At 36.4% G+C, this 19,819-nt stretch overlaps 1 protein-coding gene across 4 annotated transcripts in view; it reads left to right on the top strand.

The window, feature by feature from the left end:
* Vps50 (VPS50 subunit of EARP/GARPII complex) overlaps positions 1-3,085 on the top strand; it is a 106,465-nt gene extending 103,380 nt beyond the window's left edge. For all 4 annotated transcript variants that reach the window (XM_063242698.1, XM_063242697.1, XM_063242696.1 and 1 more), the window contains exon 28: positions 2,365-3,085. In XM_063242698.1, coding sequence (XP_063098768.1) covers positions 2,365-2,484 — 120 coding nt within the window. In that variant the 3' untranslated portion in view covers positions 2,485-3,085. The remainder of the gene's footprint in view (positions 1-2,364) is intronic.
* Positions 3,086-19,819: the final 16,734 nt, after the last annotated feature.

The raw sequence follows: 19,819 nt of genomic DNA, 5'->3' as shown, positions 1-19,819 counted from the left end.
ACAACTATGTTGTAGGAAAATGCTAGAGTTGGTTTACCTCAAGGTGTAATGTTTTATGAAATAGCCCATGTAGAACTTAAATCTTCTTATCTTTCTGTACAGTGAAATGATAACATGCTAATCACACTGACCTGTATCAGTAGTATTTGAAGATAATAATATTTATATGGCTAAAGCTTAAATGGCATCCTACAATAGATTTTGTCTGTAGTACAGATTTAATTATTTTTCTCTTGTGACTATACAAATAAATAGAGGAAAATACTATTTAGTGGCTTTTTAGAATGCTGAATTTTTATTACTGTTTAACTTAGTGTATACAACTTAAGCATGGTTGGTACAGTTTGCTTTAACACACTTATATGTTATTCGTCAAATAGGCAGTATGAAAAGATGGATTTAATAAAAGTAATTGAAGTATTTAAACCACCACTGACTCTAGTGTTTACATTTAGTTAGACTCTAAACATCATAGGTAAGAGCTAAGTAATTCTGTATTATCAGGGTCAGCCTTTGGATTTGAATACTGTAAAAGGAGAAAATAAACTGTAACTTGGAACATCAACATTAGCTCAGTTTTGTGTAAGTTCAGTTTTGTGCTGATTGAAAGGAAAGTACAAATGTACATGTCATTTTACTGGTTTGATCTGTAAGCGAGAATGGAGAAAACTTCAACACTTGTAGCTCCAGTGATATTCGAGAACTAAATGCTAAGAGCATGTTGATAGTCTACTGAATGTTCCTGGGCTTCATTTATCAAAGTAAGTCATAGCCACTTCAGCTTTCATACTGAGGAAGGATTTGCAGAAATAGTACAAAGTAGCCATGGTCAAAGGCGCAGATCTCAAGTATCTAGTATTTGATACAAGAATAAGATCTATATTAGGGTTTTTTTCTTTGAATATAGTGTTTTGAAATTTTTTAGGTGAGTGTTTTGAAAGAATGCTACGTGAACTCTGAAATTCAGTGATGTTTCCCATCAGCAGCAGAGATTTTAGAGGAACTCCCAACAGTGGCAGGGCTAATGGTCTGTAGGAGGGCTGCTCACTGAGTGCTGACTGGTTAATGAGATTGACCACCAGGCAGTGGCAGGTGCCCTCTGCACACATGTACAAACTGAGCAGTTTGCTAGGTTTTGGATGAACTTGTTCCATCTTATCTTTAATGGTTACCTTCAGTAAAAATGTTATACAGCCTGCTACTCAAAATCCAGAACCAAAGCAGTATGCAAAAATTTTTCGTGAATCCACATTTTTTTTTTTTCATCCTAGGAGCGCATTGTCTGAAATTCAAGAACCATATGAATTTGAATAGTGGAGATAGTCTTTAGTTACTGTCTATCAGTTATAACATGAGGGGTTTTTTTTAATTTTATTTAAAGAGATTAAGACCAAAGAGGACATAACAAAGCAGATTAGATCAGAACAATGCAAGCAACACAGCATTTTACCACAAGACAACCCATAATTAACAGTAACTACCATAATGTCTCTTTCTTTGAAATAGTTGAGCATAACTTCATATACCATAGTATCAAACATAACAAAACAATAAAAAACCATTCAAGAGAATGAAAGCATTATAGGGCTTTCAGAACCAAATAACAGAGAACAAACAATGGCTACTATGTTAGCTCATTTTCCATAGAATATTTGTTTATACTATCACACATAATAATATCCAATAAGATATAACATGATAGATCCAAAGGAAACAGAAGAACAAAAGCATAGTAGGACTTCAGAGTAAGGTGATATTAAATCAGCACTGGCTATTCTAATGTCTTATTTTCACAATAGCTGTTCATACTATCACAGATAAACAGGATATAAAAACAGTGACTTTCTCATGCTTGTTCCCATATTCATTTTTTGGATCTTAGAAGAGTTTTTATTCTGTTGATTTCTTTTTAATGAAAGTTGTTTATAAAATGTAGAGTGCCAGAAAAACTTATAGTCAGTAGCATTTTAAAATTTTGAGATGACAGTATATTTGATAACCCAATGAAAATACCACAGAAATCAGTAAAGAATTTGCAGAAATAGTACAAAGTATGCAGGATGACCTTTTAAGTGATAAAAAGCCTGGGTACGTCAGATTATTTTTCTAGAGTAAGGCAGATTCTGCTGCTTCTTATTTCAAGTGTATACTACAATATCCTTATTCCCCACTTTTTAGCTCAGTAAACAGTTTTTCTTTTGTGTCCTCGCTGTAACCCTTCTGTGTCCCGCCACTGTTCTTCATTGCTTTGTCATACTGGGAGCTGTCCCCCATGCCAGAGTACTGTATCTGACTGTTCTTCTGGTGCATCGGTCAGATGCATGTCTTCAGTGCACTAATGTTGGATCTTCTTTCTTTGAGCAGGAATATTCAACGAAGCAGTTGACCAACTTGGTAAATGTTTGCCTGGGATCTCATATCAATAAGAAAGCCAGACAAAAACTTCTAGCAGCTATAGATGATATAGACAGACCTAAAAGATAATGAACACAACTGTTTCTCCATCAAGGCATTGGTCTTTTCTCAACGTATGTGATATGAAAGCCAGTTTTTTCATGCACTGTTGACAACTACAGGCTAAGAAAATGTTGTGCATGTTCTTTCCACCTGGAATGTGGAAAATAACTGAAGTATGCGTGGTGTTCTCAAATGACTTTTACACTTTTTGGTCTCCTCTCTTCAATTGTTGGTTCCGTTTGTTGTAATCTTTTCCTGAAATGATGTTATTATTTCATTAATAACTATTGTAATGTGACTGTAATTATATATTTTACAGAAGAATGTATCATAAATATATAGTTAGAAGAAATAGTGGCTAATATATGTGTGAGCAGTTTTTGGTGAGAGGATTGATGTTTACTTTTTTTACCCCTTGAATTGGGTTCTTAATAAGCCTAATATGAGAGGGTCAATGTACAGTATTTCCTAATTATGAGTATTGCATGAGAATTAAAAAGCGCATGTAAGTAAAATAGTTGAAAAGTCAGTATATTCTGTTTTTAAATGTCAAAGTTTATGTCACTTAATTTGGTTATAAAGTGCTCATAAATGATGAAATTTAATAAATACTGTACTCTAATGATCAGCCTCTGTGAAGCTACCTTTTATTTGTACCTGGCAAACAGATTTCATGACACGACAATATAATTTTTCATTTTCTTTTCTCTTCTTCTTTTTTTTTTTTTTTTTGTACTTGAAATCGAACTCAGGACCTTACCCTTGTCAGTCAGGCACTGTGCCACCGAGCTATATCGTACCTTTATATAATTTTTTAAACATGTTTTAGTTGTAATTATTTTATATTCTAAAACCAGGGATGAGAAGTAATTTCACTATATATACTTTTTCAGTGTCAAATGTAGAACTTTCTTTTGTCTTTCTTTATAAAAATACAAAGTATCTTTTATACAAATGTTCCTCCCTAAGGTTTTGTATTTGGACAACAAAACCTGGGTTGACTCTCCAAGGAAAGAATGTCTTTTAATCAAGCATAACTATAGGGCCATGTGTTTACCTTTCTTCAATATCTGTAACACAGGTACCAAATAATGTGTGTTTAGCCCGTGATGAACTTTAGAAACCAATGGTAGTAACTGAACCATTTCTCTAAACTTTCCCTGAAGCCAGGTCTTTTTACAGTACATATGAATTATGAAAATTGATTTTCTCTGCATAAATGCCAACTACCTAGTAACAGATTTTTTTTATGTATTCTTTCTGACTCATGAATGCATCTGAGCTTGGGTGGCGTTGGTCCTGAGATTACTGTCACAATCTAGAGCATTACTAGTGATGGGATCCTGAAGAATTTCATCAGAAGCAGACTTTCTGTCCTATGAGTCTGAGGTGTGTGAAATGGAGGAGACAGCTGCCATTCATTGTCCATCCTGCAGCTGTCCAGACTGGCACAGTGTAATATGAAGCACTTCTAGCATATTTTATACATGCGTGTGTCTGCACGCTATGTTTTCATTTTTGGCCTCACATTTCACAGTTCATTTACTGTCAATTTAAAAAGATGAATTTGGTGGCACGGTGATCTGCTTTGTGATACTAGATTGTGTACTTACAAAGTAGATTTGCCTGTAGCTTTTTTTTTTTTTTTATCTACATGCAGCCACTTGAAGAAAATAAGCATGAGATAAGCTTGGTCCTTGTGTTTAAATGGCATATTCAGTTGGGCACATAAAGAACTAATCAATCTTTTTATTTCTCAACTGATCAGGAGCTGTTCATTTCTTCTGTTACAAGGATTTTATGGTTGGACCCCATTAATTTCCACTTTAGTTGGTTCTAGATAAACTAAACATCATTTATGACCTGTTAGAGCTTGGTGTTTTCTAGGGTGTTAGGGTCTGATGCAAAGTAATTACTTCTTTTGTTAGATAAGAGACTCAAACCACACAATCTGCCAGACGTTTTAGCCTGGCCTTACTTTGCTTTCACTATCTTCAAAATAAAAAAGGTTGAATCTCAGTGCTTTTTGAAAAGGATTTGGTTTTGTTTTTGCATTAAAATTAGTGAGAACCAGCATCAAAACTGTAACAGGAGATTTGAATTGTGAAATTACTTAAAAGTTCCAAACATGTCTCAAATACATTCGGCAATGGTACTGAATTAAAACAATATGACATCTTGTGAAACTAATTGTAAAATGAATGGAATTGAAAATCTGAGAAGGCAAATAAAATTGCACATATTCTACAAACTACTGTAGGTACCCAAAATTTCTCTTGAAATTTCAATTTCTCAGACTTTTGACATTTTATATGAGAATGTCCTATGGAATTTGAGATTTTAAGTATGGAAGCCTGGTAAGTTAGTATCCTCTGAGAAATGATGCTTATTTATATAAATATATTAGTTTGCACTTAAAAATATTAGGAAGATACATAGCAATTCAAGTGAACTAATTTGCTTTGAGGTTTGGTGGTTTTTTTTTTTTTTTTTTTGTACAGGGGCTTGAACTCATGACCTCACACTTGCCAGCCAGGCACTTATGCCACTGTGCTAAACCCCTAGCCAGTTTTTTTTTTAATAAGACATAAGTTCATTTACCCAGTCTACAAAATTCATTTCTCTTGAGGCCAGGACTATACTATATTATATCATACATTAAGGCAGAAGGTTTTAAAATATTTATATGAGTGGTAAGGTGAAACTTCAAACGGATTTTTCTTCATTCACTGGAAAGCAGTTGTGAAAGTTTACAATTCAATTCACTTTGAGAGCATAATTACTTTTTGTAACGAAAAATTGAACCTAAAGATGAATAAAAGTTGTGCTCAAATCAAATAGTGTGGTACAAGAGAAGGAGGGAATATATTTGGAGTAATCTTGATATAGACTTCATGGTTAACAAAATGTCTGGATGACATGATTAATAACGAGGATTATTACTATTATGATGTGAGCTATGCAAATGCTAACATGGGTTCAGTTTTCCATAGACTGTTTTCTTGTTAAGGAAAATAATTTGGTCCATTCTTGTCTTCAAAAATTTTTAAAGGTCATCAGAAGGCCACTCTCACAGGGCAAAAATGTGTCCAATTTATGTATAAGTATTTTAAACTAGTTAAAATTGAATAGTTGAACAGCCAGAGACTTAACTCAGTGCCACAAGTTCCTGCCTGGCAAGCACAAGGTTGTTATTTTGATACCCAGTACCCAAACAACAACAAAACAACCATGAGCAGTCAAAGTGAATAGAGGAAAATAATTCATTAGCATTGATACCCTTCTCTTGATTGATAGATACATCCTTGGGGGATATTGGTAAATATACTTGGATCCCTTATTTTTCAGTTTAAAACAAAAACAAGTATATGTTCTTCACTTGGAAAGATTCTCTAGGATTGGGGTACTTTATTGATGTGATTAATGTAAGATATGCTGTGGCTGTTGTTTTCTATGAAGAACCATATTTGTGACTTAACTTCAGTGATCACTTTTCAGTCTCAAGAGTGGAGAGACTTGGCCTGCTGAGAATTTCCAGATTTGTTCTTAAGAAACAGTTTTTCACATTGAGCTGAATCTTTCCATTCAGCAAAGGGAGTTTTATTTCATTTTTATTTTACTTTGTTTCTTCCCAATACCTCTTCATTCTCTCTATCAGTATCTGAAAGAATTTCTCTCCTAAAGAATAGATGTTTCAAAGCTGTAGGCATTTTAATCCTGTGATTAGAAGAGCAAGCACACTAGCATTTGCCTTTAAAGAGAGAGAGGCCTTTGTAGTCAACATTTCCATTTTGAAAGAGTCCAGCTCTCCATCTGTACTAAAGAGTGATTACACTAATCAGGTAACTATTGAGAGATAGTTTTTGCTTGCTGTCTGCTATCGTGCTTTTCTTCATTTCTACATACTATTTAGAGTTGCTTTTTAAGACTTCAAGTACAGTGCTGTCTTTTCTGTGAAACTTCCCCTTCTCAAGGATAGGTATTAGGGGGGAAAAATCAGTAAGAAACAGTGGTAGTTACAGAAGGCCTCCCATGGAGAGAACTGAGGCCAGCCCTGTGGAGGCAGGGTGGTGTTGCAGACTCAGAATGCTGAGTACAGTAGTCCTATAGTGGAGGCTGCTGTTTAGAGAACAGTAAAGAAGCCAGCCTGGCCAGTACATTAAGAGAGACCAGAGAACGGTAAGAATGTGGTGAAAGGAATCCTACAGTAAAAGCCTGTGAATCATGGAAAGGGCTTTGGGTTTAACTTTCAAATCAGAAGCATTTGGAGGGGTACTACTACAGAGTGAGGACCTGATTTATGACTTTGATTTTAGAAAAATGACTATTCCAGAAGAGGCCATGGAGGAACATGCCCCAAATCAAGGAGACAAGGTAGGAAGCTGAGACAAAACCTTGTGAGGCATGATAATTGCAAGGACTGCGATATTGATGGAAATAATGTGATGAGAGGTGGTCAGACTTCAGATCATATGATTTATTGCTTGACATGATATTTGAGAAGAGAAGGATGATTTAGGACTTGCTTGAGAAAATGGAGGTCTAGGATTATGAGGATCAAGAAGATAGTTTGGGGCAGGAAAACTTGAGATATGCAGTAGAGGTATGCAGGAGGCAGCTGCAAATACAAGTCTGAAGTTGAGAAGATCAGGACTGTGGAAGTCAATGTGGGAGTCATCAGAATATATCAAAAAGCTCTACTGCCTATGAGGCAGAAAAGCCATACTACAGCCACGAATGTTAATGAATACTGGTTAGGCATGTTGGACTACTTTAGAGTCTGCTCTAAATCCAACTCAGGAAAAACTCCACACCATCTATGATGAGCTAAGAAGAATTTCTTGAATAAACTCATGCCTGGGACTGCGAAAGAAATGGAACAAGAGAAGGCACTGCCCCATCCTTTGGCCATTGTCACTGTGGCAGTCAAGATAGGATCAGGATACTGTATTGCAGAAATGGTTTTCTAGAATAATATGAGAGCAACTTAATACCTAAGGGCCTATCTGGTTGTTGACCAGGTTGGAAAAAGGAAATCACTTCCAGAAGATGTGTCCTGCCTCTGTTTGTCATGCGGGCAACCATGCAAGCTCTACACCATGCTGTTTGGGGACCTCTCCTGTACCTGTACCAGCGCTGGCTTGTTTCTGAGACCATCTAGTGGGTAACACAGATAATGCCTGCCCTCAGGGCACTGGAGGCCATAGGCTAAACATGTAAGCAACGTTCCTAGGCGTGCTGTGGAGTATTCCAAAGGAAAGGTCTGAGACAAAGGTCAAGAAAGACTTCCCCAAGAACAAAATACTCCAGTGGAGACAGGGTGAATGGGAGTTAGGTGTCATGGCTAAAGGAAGAGCTCGCAGGGTTCCTAAAGGCCAGTGTGGTTGCCTTTCAAAGGAGAGAAAGGTGCAAGCAAAGGCTGAAGAGAATCTGCAACCTGTGGGTCTCTGCAGCTAGGCAAGACACGCAGATGAGCAAGCAGTTGGTTTCAGACAGCTGAGTGACAGCTATTTTGAGACATAAACAACATGGCTGTGCAGTGCCTACAGCACTTAAATTGTTTAAACTATGCTTCCATGTGAACGAACCGTTTCTAGACCATTGTTGGCTGGGGTGGGGGGAGGCACATCTGTACAGAATAGACAATGATCCATAACTTCTATCTCTGTATTCCAGACTACTTAGCATAGAATCTTATTTAACTCAGAACTCTCAAGACAGATGAACTGTAAATACTTCAGCCTCTAGAACAGGGATCCTCCTGAAGAGCTGGTCAGTTCTGGATTCTCACAGATCTACTTCTTGAACTCCAGAGCACCCTAGGCTGGATCAGACACAAGATTGTTGTTTGTTTACTGCCTTCCCAATATAGTAGAAAAGGATTCCTCGAGAGTTTTAAGAACTGTATACTGGCATTTGAAGCTAAAATACTGGCAATTTAAGAAGTAGCAATAACTTAGTTCAAATCTTTGAATGTTTTTTTAAACATCTGCAGCCTTCCTAAGGTGAAATTTGACTTGTTTTAGTAGACTTTCCAATACCAGTGGTTCTCAAAGTGTGGCTCCAACAGCCTGATTATCACTTGTGAATACATTAGACAAACAAACTCTTGGGCCACCCCTACCTATCCCTTTGGATTCAGAAATTCTGGGGATAGAGCTCAGTTATCAGTTTTAACAAGTTCTGATCACACACACACGACAAATGGTCAAAAATGGGGTCTAAAGTTGTTCACCTAAAACTTTTTTCCTTTTGACAAAAGAGCTGCAGAAGAACTACTCCAGAAAGACTCCTGGGGAAAACTTTTTCATTTTTTAGACAATATTTCTCTTTTGCACAGTTTATTGTAAGAGCTTTTCCACAAGATGAATCTGTGTGGCATTGCCTTTCCTGCCTGAACCTCCAAGTGACTAGCATTTGAATTTGTCACCATGTATATTTTTTATTTATGTATTTATTTATTTTATCTTTTATTTATTCATGCATGTTGTTTGCCTTCACATTGACTAGAACTGAATCAGAAGGATGCTCCCAGGAGATTTTTATTTGGTGCATGAGTTATGAGCAGTGAGACAAATAAAACCAAGAGGATAACTAATGAAATGAATCATGTTTTACAGTGATTTAGTTTTTGGTTCATTCAGCAGTTAACTAATCAGTCTGAGAAACCATTCACAATTTGGTAAGCAAAGTTATCCAACCAGATGGCTACTGTTTGTGAATCAGCTGGTTGTAAAATTTCACTTTACTGACCAGTCTCTCAAATATAGGAAGGGCTTAAACATCTGGCTGAATTGCTTTGTGCAGCTGTCCTTGAAAACACTGAAGTTTTTGTGGAGGCATCTGTGTCCATTAGCCACAGCTGCACCCCGCAGGAGGTGTAAGAGCACATCTCTTAGAGTGCGTCAAATGGGGAAAAAATGGGGTAATTATGCTCAAGCTATTCTAAGATTTCCTAAAGCTCTGAAAAAAAGAAAAACAGGAAAAATGCTATTAGAATTATTTTCCTAATAGAATACATCAGAATAACCTTCTTCACCAGCTGGAATTTCTGGGGAGAGGAAAATGGAACAAGTGACTTTTAAAAGCTGACCAAGGACATAGGTGAAGGTTTTTCTTTTTAATGTTTCTTGTGAAGCAAATTCTAAGACCTTCACTTCTGACTCCTTGAAGGACCTATTCTTCCCCAAAACAATGTGAACAACTTACTTTTTGTCTTGCACACAACATTGGTAGTCAGCTTTTTGTCACTGTTACAAAATACCTGAAAATAAAAGCTTAAAGAGCAAAGGTTTGTTTTGGCTCATGATTTCAGAGGTTCCAGTCCGTGTCAGCTTCATTTATTGCCTTTAGGCCTATGGTGAGGTAGAAACATCATGGCACAAAGGTGTGATCGAATCATTTCCTGAAAAAACCATCAACCGGAAAGCAAGCCTCTAACACAATGAGCCTTTGTGAGGCATTTTGGGTGCCAGTCATTGCAGCAGTCTACAGAACAAACAGTCCTAAGCTGCCCTCCTCTGTAGAGACATCCGCTGCTGGGTCCTTCTAGTGGTTCTTTGTCATCATTTTCTAGTGGCCTATATATCCTGATTGTTTTGAGCAAAGTCTCTCCATCACCATCTTCAGGATTCTCAGTGAAGCTTTCCCTCCATTTCTATAAGCTCCCCAGCCCTGCATCTACACCATTTTTGTGCTATGACAGTGCTATCATAGATCACCTTGCTTTGGTCTCTTGTGGGCAGACTAAGCACTGAATTTGTGCTTCCTCAACATTTGGCCAAGAACTGAACAGCTAGTAGCAACAGTCTTAGTGAATCAGTAAATTCTGTGCAAACCAAGCTCATGGTTTCATGAAGGTGAAGAATGGACTCAAGAACTGATAGGACGGAGTTTCAAGTCTTACAGGAAATATTAAGAAGAAATAGCTTATGATTGGTGTAAATTTCAACTGTCATGCTCAGTTCTACTTTAGTTGTGGAAAAAAGCTTTCCTTTGTCCTTGTCAAGGTGCACGGCTCTCCCACCTGTGTATTCTGGAATTAAGCCTGAGCTGTTGAGTGCAGGTGGCCCACAGTGAACAGATGTCCTACTTGTGGCAGCTCAGCGATGAGCCTCTCCTAGTTTGTCCCATGCCTGCACAATGGCATCCCTTTCCCCCTTTCTGGTCACTCCCCTGTGCCTTTTCATCTCATCTCAGTGGCTTCTACTGCATTCCCTTTCCCTGGCGCCGGCCATATGATATTTTGGAAAAACAGAAGTGTTGCAACTAGGTACATTGTAGTTCACACATTTAGATCAGTAGTTTCTTAATATTTATTATTTCAGCTTGCTTGAGGGTTAAAAGAGGAAAGGGCATCAGATGCTAGTGGGAAGAAAATAAAATGGAAATATACAGAAAATGAACAGAGGCATGAATGGAGTTATAACCTTGCCATTAATCAAGAACTTGAAGTTGTTACGAGAGTACTCTCAATTCTTTAAGTAGAATTCGTTGTAGTTTGTAAATTTATAACAACAAAAACCTTATATTTTTCTCCTATCATGTATGGGCACATCTTTGCTCACCCCCAATTTCACTGACTAAACAAACAAATGCACTGCCTGCTATCTGTTTCTTCAGATAATGGGATGGTTATTTTAAAATGTATTTAGGCTGAGGTCCATCGGTTCCCTCTTTTGAGTCATTAATCTTAGGGACAGGCTGTTGTGAGCAAGCTAACTGCAGTTTTTCTGTCTGGAATTTAAGTGTGTATCAGTAACAAAATTCTAAATGTGATTATAATTAGGCCCATCCAGAGAATGAGATATGGCAGTACCTGATATACTTCGTAAATTCTTTATTTATAAAAGTTAGGAGACTGTTTAAATACTCTTCAAATCATCTTGGGGGGAAAAAAGCCAAGATGATCTTTATTTTTGAAGTTTCACAGATCATTTTAAGCATAGTAGAGGCATTTTTAACATATTTGCAATTATTTAAAGTGTTGTTTGGGATTTACCATGAAGATAGGAAATTGGTTCTTGTGGTCTAAAATGATTAAGCCATCTGTGTGTATGTCTGTGTGTGTGTGTGTGTGTGTGTGTGTGTGTGTGTGTGTGTAAGTTTTAAAAGGAAAAACAAATTTTGTCAAATCTCTTTCTCTGTCTTTCTGTCTGTCTGTCTTTTTGATCTTTTGCCCCTTAGATTTCATCTTCATGAGATTATGAGGAGGAATTTAGGAAAGAGACTGTGACGTAATACTTGTGATGATGGCACAGAAGATTTGGTGCAGGAGATGAGCTGGAAAGGTTTTGATCAGGCAGTACTATGAACTGTTGCTCTTTAAGCTTCATCGATCAATATAAATGATGGCATTTGAAGCAGGAAGCTTAAGAGTGACAGTGTCACACTAGGCGTGGCCATTTGGCAAGATCATGTAGGACAGTCAAAGCTATGTTGGTGGAAACAGGTAACCCTCAACATGCAGAAGAAAGAACTGATCAGGTCACTGTGATTTGGGAAGTCCACAGTGGATCTGTGTGGAGGCGGGATGAGAAATAGGCTGAGAGGGTCAGCAGTCTTTGGTGAAGCTGGAGTTCAGCAATATAATGTTCACCCAATATCTAGTGACTCTGCCTGAGTCACACAGCAAATAATATTATTTAGAAGTGTGCTGCTTAGCTGTGAAGTGTTTAGAGATTTTTCTGTTATCTTTCTATTATTGATTCCACTGGAGTCACTTCTATAGAGAAAGGACAATGCAGGAAAAGCAATTTGAAAGAAAATTTTGTGTCCATTCACAACAAAAACTTAGAAAAATATATAAAAAGGAGCCTATTCAACTTGGTAAAAGGCATCTACTGAAATGCTACCACTAATACTACTGTTCACAGTGACAGATTGAATTCTTTCTCAAGGGTGGAAACAAAAGCAAAGATGTCTGTCTTCAACACTATTAACTGCTGCTTTTGCTTTGACATTTCATAGAGCTACAATTATTAAGACAATTTAGTGCTGGCCAAAGACATACGGACCAATGAAACATTACTGAGTGTCCATATATAGACCCACATATACGTGGTCAATTGATTTTGAATAAAGCACAATTTATTGGAAAAAAGGATGAAAGATTATCTTCCACAAATTATGCCAGAGCAGTTCAATACATGAAAACAAGAAATGAGCATAAATGTGATAAGGAAAGAAATATGAAAAGAATTAAGATATATTATTCACATGATGAATGAAATCATATAAACGTACTAACAAAAATAAAAATTAGAAACACCAAAACCACTTAAAAGCAAGTTGGTCCATATCTTGCTTCACATACAAAATTAACTCAAATTCTAGGCTACATATAAAATTCAAAATCAAAAAAATGTTAGAAAAGAAATAAATTCTTTGTAATTTTGAGTCAGAGATTTTAATTCAATCTCAAAAACATGATCCATAAAATAAATATTCCCAAATTTAACTTCATAAAAATTAAAAACATCAATTATTTGAAAGATATTAAGAGAAAATAAAGTCACAAACAGAAAAAATTAAAAATCACATGTGATAAATTCTAGTTAGACTATGTAAATAAAGATAATCTCAATAATCAATATTTGGGGATCAAAAACAATTTAAAAATGAATAAAATACATTAATAAATAGTTCAACACATAAGATATGTTGACTCACAATGAAACCATGAGAAAATGCTCAGCATCAGTCTCATCTTCCGGGACCTCTCTCTGCTAACACCTTAGGACAACTGTGGGGACCAGCACGGTGCCTGGAAAACAAGGATGGAGCTGGTCTCCACCATTCCCATTGCCTTTTGCCCATTCTCAAGTTTACCCCCACGACAAGCTACTCACTGTTCCTCACCTATCAAACGCTCAAATCCTCAACCTGTAGCTGCCTTCCACAAGCATTTTGCCCTCATACTCCCATCTGGCATTCTGCAGAAATTCAGAGTAAAGAGAGATATTGCCCAGCACCATTTTCAGCTGAGACAAAATCTTGAGGAAAATCTTTCCTTGGGGAAGGAAATCCATACTAGGAACACAATTGTTTGGTCATCGTCTTGGCATTAGGGGAGAAGGTAAATACATGATATTTTATTTAGGCTCCTGTAGAAGTGAGAAACAACACAAAGACCCTCTAAATAACTTCTACTCTCATTTATTGTCACATTTGCTATGAAGAAGATCTGTCTGGCTCTGACATTCAAGCTCTTTTGGCTTAATGTTTACTGACAAATACTTATAAAATATCTCCATCTAGAAAATTTACACCATTGGCAGATAACTGAGGATTAATTAAGAATTATTTTTGCTTTCAACAGTGGTTAAATAATGTTTATTAACTTAGAGTCATCACTCTCAGAATTAATTCTCAATATTCAAACATGTCAAAAGAAATGTAAAAAATAAATGTTATCTGCATGTTCTCAGGTTGACTAAATTTTTACTAAACTTTATGATTTGTTCTTTTTACTGTGCTCTTATTAAAAGGAATATTGGGAAAATACTGTTAAATCAAAGCTTGTGATTAGTTTCCATCTTTATTTTAAATCTTGTCAATGGATATTGAAACCATTTGATTCTCAACAGAGAAGTTTACAGTTTTTAAGGTCAGTGATAATATGAAGAGAATTCATAGCTTTAAATATTCTCAATACATCTACAATGCACAACATTTAATGAGGTGTAGTTTGGATTGCATACACACAAAGGAACATATTTGTAGCATTTCTGGACAGAGGCACCCTTTGTCCCCAAATGATTGGAGCATTAATCTTTAGACGAGTGGATAAGATTAACATTTAAGTCAACTGACTGAGTAAAGCAGGTTGCCTCCCCTTGTATGAGTAGATTTCATTCCATAAATTGAAGTCCTGAGTAAAATCAAATTAATTTACCCCCTGAAGAGAGAATTCTACCTGATGATCTTTCAAGTAGGACTTTGACTCTTTCTGGATCTACAGGAGATTTTGACCATTGTACTTAAAATGGAATATCAGCTCCACAGATTTTAGGTTTGCCAGTGTCCTCAAGCTCATGGGCCAACTCGTTATTACATGTATAAGGAATAAAATAAAATCTACGTATCATCTATCATGAATATCATCTACTATTTATCTTCTATTACTGTACTGTATATGAAAGGTATATGTATAGGGGTCATAATAAAATAGACTTATTCTCTACACAATGAAGTAATTCTTGAAAACTTCTTTCTCTATCCTCTCTCTCTCTCTCTCTCTCTCTCTCTCTTTCTCTCTCTCTCTCTCTGTCTCTCTCTCTCTGTCTCTCTCTCTCTCTCTCTCTCTCTCTCTCTCTCTCTCTCTCTCTTTCTCCCTCCCTGTTTCTCTCCTCTCTCTCTTTTTGGTACCAGGAATTGAACTCAGGGCCTTACACAATGCATCACTGAGCTATATCCTCTACCCAATGAAGCAATTCTTGATTAATTATCTTATCTTCTTTGTTCTTTTGGGAATTACATCTGTCAGGCTCTGGAAATCATTCTTTCCACTATTTCAACTATGGGGAAGTTTTCACAAAACACTTGCTTGGTATATTCTCTCCTTTCTGAATAATTTCTTTGTCCTTATTAACCCTTGACAAGTGCCGTGTTCAGTAACCAAAGGCACAACTTACAGATATTTTAAAGCCCAACAATTATAATTTTTCCTTTTAATATCATAGCTTCTAGATTTATATAGTTCTTTCTATGGTAACTAGATTTTTCTCAGGACTGTGTGTTTCTTTACTTTTGGTAAAACATTTTGTCTCAGTGAAATGACCTTACCCAGTCTTTCTTTGATCTGTGGATGGTTAAGAAGGGATTTGGGATTTTATTTTGTTTTTATATATTTGACATAACCAAGGCTTTTTGTTTGTATTTACTCCCCCAACATAGAATACTTTCTTATTCTTAAAAAACACAAAAAATACAAATCTTTTGAATTCATGATATTCTTGAGAAATTATTTTTTACTTTATATTTCCTAAAGTTTCTACCAATATATACACATAGTGTTAGAAGCAGAATGATCACTCTTATATGGGATAACTGCGATAGATAACTTTTTTCTTGACAAAGCCATTGAAAACTGACATTTGCAAAACACCTGTTTTGATGCTGGGTCAAAGCAAAATGTTAATTATAGTGCTTTTTAAAAATGCAATCTGTAGGAATTTGTTATGTAAATAAATTTAGTTTGCGATTTTCTAAATATGATTTCTAATAGACTATCTAGAAAGATTTTGCTTTTTAAAAATAGCTTTTTAAAAAGTACTTTTACATTTTCATTAGGCAAAACTTTGGTCATATTCAGCTTAAAAATACATTTGTAAAATTAAAATTGGAAACATTAAGAATATTAATACAAACAATATGTTACTCTCTAAACAGAGAAACCAATCTACTGAGAGAAATACTTTTGATAAAGCATGACTCCCAACTAGTTAGGTGTCAAGTGTGCCAAGTTCATGGATCCACAATATCAAGGAATGAAGTCATGAACCAAGAGAACTTGGGAGAGAAAGTTTTATTGGAAATAAGAACAGAAGAATAGCTCCTGAATTTCCAGGAGGAGTTCCAAGTGGTAGACCACCGAGACCCTTTGTCAGGGTAACTTATACAGCAAAGTCACAATGTGGCTGCAACATGTGTCAAAATACAGTCAACCTATAGGAATACAAGTGTAGCCACTTAGCTAATATTGATCCAATAAGGAAACAGATCATGCAGCAAGGGTACATGGAAAGAACAATGGAAATTTGGGGAAGGGATGTGTTCGGATGCTCTGGTCACTCACCTGGGTAAATGATGCCTATCAGTACTTACTGGATCAACTGGTACTAATTATAGTGTAATTCTAAATTCCTGTTTATCCCTAGCAAGTCGTGTAGGCCTGGCCATTGTATCTTCATCCTGATGGAAAATTAGAATGCATCTTCAGATGCGTCTCCAGCCACAATTCTGTCTGTATTTTTTTGTGTGTGCTGAATTCCTTAAATGCCCATCCTCTCTCTGACTATATATTAATTTCAATCTCATTTATATACTTTGTACACACTTTCTGTATATAATACTTTCAGATAAACCTTTGGAAGTAGAAATCCACCTAAGATAAGTATATTCTAATTGTAAGGAAGACATAGACTTTTAAAGGAACTAAAAAAACATAGACCAAGAAATCCAGCATAACCTCAGGAGGCAGTATGTCCCTTTGTCCTATTATGAGTACTATACTCGGTCCTAGCCATCTCACTGGCTGAGAAATGTAGGCAAATGGAAGACCTTCAGAGGTAGCAGACATGACCAAAGATCTTGAAAATCTCATCCATGGGAAAGATACAACAAAAGGCCAAAAGTCCACTTGAAAAGACTAGATAATCTATTTGAGCAGACATTGGGTTTTACAGATTAAATCTAAAAGGTCCCCCAAATTGTAAAGTGTTCAGAGATGAACTTTTGGAAAGTGATTGATTCATGAAGGTGCTATAACATCAGTAGACTGATCCACTAATGTTCATAACTAAATACGTTATTAGGAAATGGGGTCTGGTTGGAAGAGATGTGTTACTGTGGCATGCTTTTGGAGTGCATGCCCTCTCTAGTTCCTCTCGTACCTTTCTGATTCCTGGACACTATGGGGTGAGCAGCTTTCCTCTGCCATACACTCCTTCTCAATTTTCAATCCTCCCTCTGAAGAGCCAATCAACCATGGACTGAATCCTCTGACAACCACTCGCTAAAATATAACTCTTCTTTAGTTTGTAAGTGTGGGGTATTTTGTCCTAGCAATTGGAAAGTGATTAATGCACTGGAGGATAATAGTATCATAGGAGACATAGCTATGTGAAGGTTAAAAATATAGTAGAGTCAAGTTCATTAGCTATTGCAGAATGAAAGGTCAGTAGGATTGTGAAAGGAACAAGAAAGTGATATTAAAACTATAAAAAGAAACTACAAGTCTATGTTAAGGATAATTCCATTTCCTGATATTTGAAGCTGAGTGAAAAACTCCAAAGTGTATTTGGAACCAAAATCTTTAGATTTTGTCTTTTGTGATGTAATGTTCTTTCCTTGTAATGAAAGATTTGCTTCATTCTATCATCTCACAAAAGCTCAAAAATGGAAAATTTACTTCTTCCAGAACTCTACAAAATACTTCCAGCACCAAGAAACTATGCAAATATTTACCTTACTTGGGAAGGGTTTCTTTTCCTACTTTTTATAAGGATCTTGTATGTGTTAGCAACTCTTCTGGCAATTAAGACCAGGTAAGTTATATTTTGTAAAAGCATACTGTGCAAACTTTTCAACCAAAAGCAAGGTGAAGAAAGTTCCTAATCTATATGTCCATGGATGGATAATGGTTAAAGAAAATGTGGTGTATATACACAATGGAGCATTATTCAACTATAACAAAGGATAAATTTGAATGATTTGTAGGAAAATGGTTGCATCTTGAGACAATAATGCTAAAGAACAATTGAGGATACACCTCAGTGGCACAGCACCTGCTGTGTAAGGTCATGGGTTTAATTCGGTTTAATTCCTGGAACCAATAATAATAATAAAAATAATGAGATAAAGCAGGCACAGGTTAAATATCACATGATTTCTCTTATATGAGAAACCCAAAGTGTAAATGAAGAGCGAAATATAAGATAGATGATAGGAAACAGAAAGATAGACTATGGGGAGATGAGAAAGACATTTAATGATGGGAAAAGATGTGTGAGAAACGCGGGGAAGAAGTAGTAAAAGGGACCAAAATGTGGTATATATATGTACCAGTTTCTCACAAAGATTATATTTATTATGCATTACAAACATACACTCATAAAAAAGGGGAAAACAGTGAACAAAGCTATCATACATTTTAGTATATATTTATTTCATATTTTATCTAATTTATACAAGTATTTTGAAGTGATTCCATTCTAAGCTCAAATATTTAAAGGGGCCTGAATTATTAAAGTACATGAACACCTAAGAAATTTAAACTAATCTGTAATTTTTGAGCTACAGACAAAAATGTTTTAATAATAAAAATAAAGATTCTTTGAAGAATAATGACATTTTTTGTTCAGTATATACAGTTAGATTATTGTTTCTGGCTTAGATCAAAGATCTTTAAGACTATTTATGAGTGTCTTTTGTACTGGGATGTAGGTGCTTGGAGGGGACTAGCAGAGACAGAGAAATTCATGAATGAAACCACTGTGCTCAGAGGACCCCTTTGAAAGATAATTTGTGTCGTAAGAGATTTCACCTGAAGTATTTGCAGCAGAGAAATTAAAATGGAGTCACCCATATGTGGCCTGAGAAGACCTCTGGTGGTTTACAAAGCAGCCATAAATGTGCTGGGGGAGCAAACTACTTTTCAGGTAGGAGTGAACACATCATGGGGCACAGCATGCTTTATCTGATGGCTGCAACAATCTCCAACCGGAGGAGCGATGATTTATTTCTTATTTTTAAAAATGTGATTGATTTTAATGTGCAAAAAACAAATTATCTCAGTGTCTCAGATCCCCCAAATATGGGTATAGTAACTGCTTATTAGTTAGCTTTTTCCTTTTTGGTACTGGGTATTATTACTATTACTATTTTTTTTTTTTTTGGAAGAAGGTCTTCCCATGTTGCTCTGGCTGGCCTGTGATTTGAGATCCTTTTCCTCAGCCTCCCAAATAGTGGAATCCACATGTGGTGCCACCATGCTGGGCTCAGTAAAACTTCTAAAGACTCTGCAATAAATGTGATAGGCTAATGACCAGCATCTCATGTGACAAGTTATCTGCTTTTACCTACAAATACACATTAGTTCTCATTGTGTCTTTAAAATGTATGAAGTGGTGGCTTCTGTGAGACAGCACTCAAATGCTTGCTTATTACGAATGATGACAAAGATGAAGCAACACCTGGTTCCTGTGTCCACAAGGGAGGACACGTCCTAAATGAGAAGCTAGAACAGGGTCTAGAATTTCCCTTTCCCTACTTGTCTTCAGGACAAGTGCAGGTTAACCAGATCATTCATTCACAACACTCCATCCGGGCTTCTGAGTCAACCTTTGGGTTTAGTATCAGCAGGGCCCTGATCCCTAGAATTTTTTCCAATAAATACAGAAATAAGTTCATACAAGGTGATGATGACACCCTCTAAGAGGAACAGGTGGGACACCTGTACTTGCAGAATAGTGAAGCCTTCTCTGGGTCCTTCAGATTGGATCAGTGCCCAACCTTGATGATTATAGTTACCATTTTCCTAAGGCACGTGGGGTCAGGGGAGCAGAGGAGAGGGAACCAACAAAGCTTAGCTGAGAAGAGGAAGCGGAGAGACTTAGCAAGGGCCTGAGTGTGGCACTCA

This window comes from Cavia porcellus, unplaced genomic scaffold (genome assembly GCF_034190915.1).
Source record: "Cavia porcellus strain 051 isolate PalLab524CR breed Dunkin Hartley unplaced genomic scaffold, mCavPor4.1 scaffold_2, whole genome shotgun sequence".
NCBI lineage: Eukaryota > Metazoa > Chordata > Mammalia > Rodentia > Caviidae > Cavia > Cavia porcellus.
Note: the sequence above shows the minus strand (reverse complement) of the source record. Positions and strands in the feature narration are given on the sequence as shown.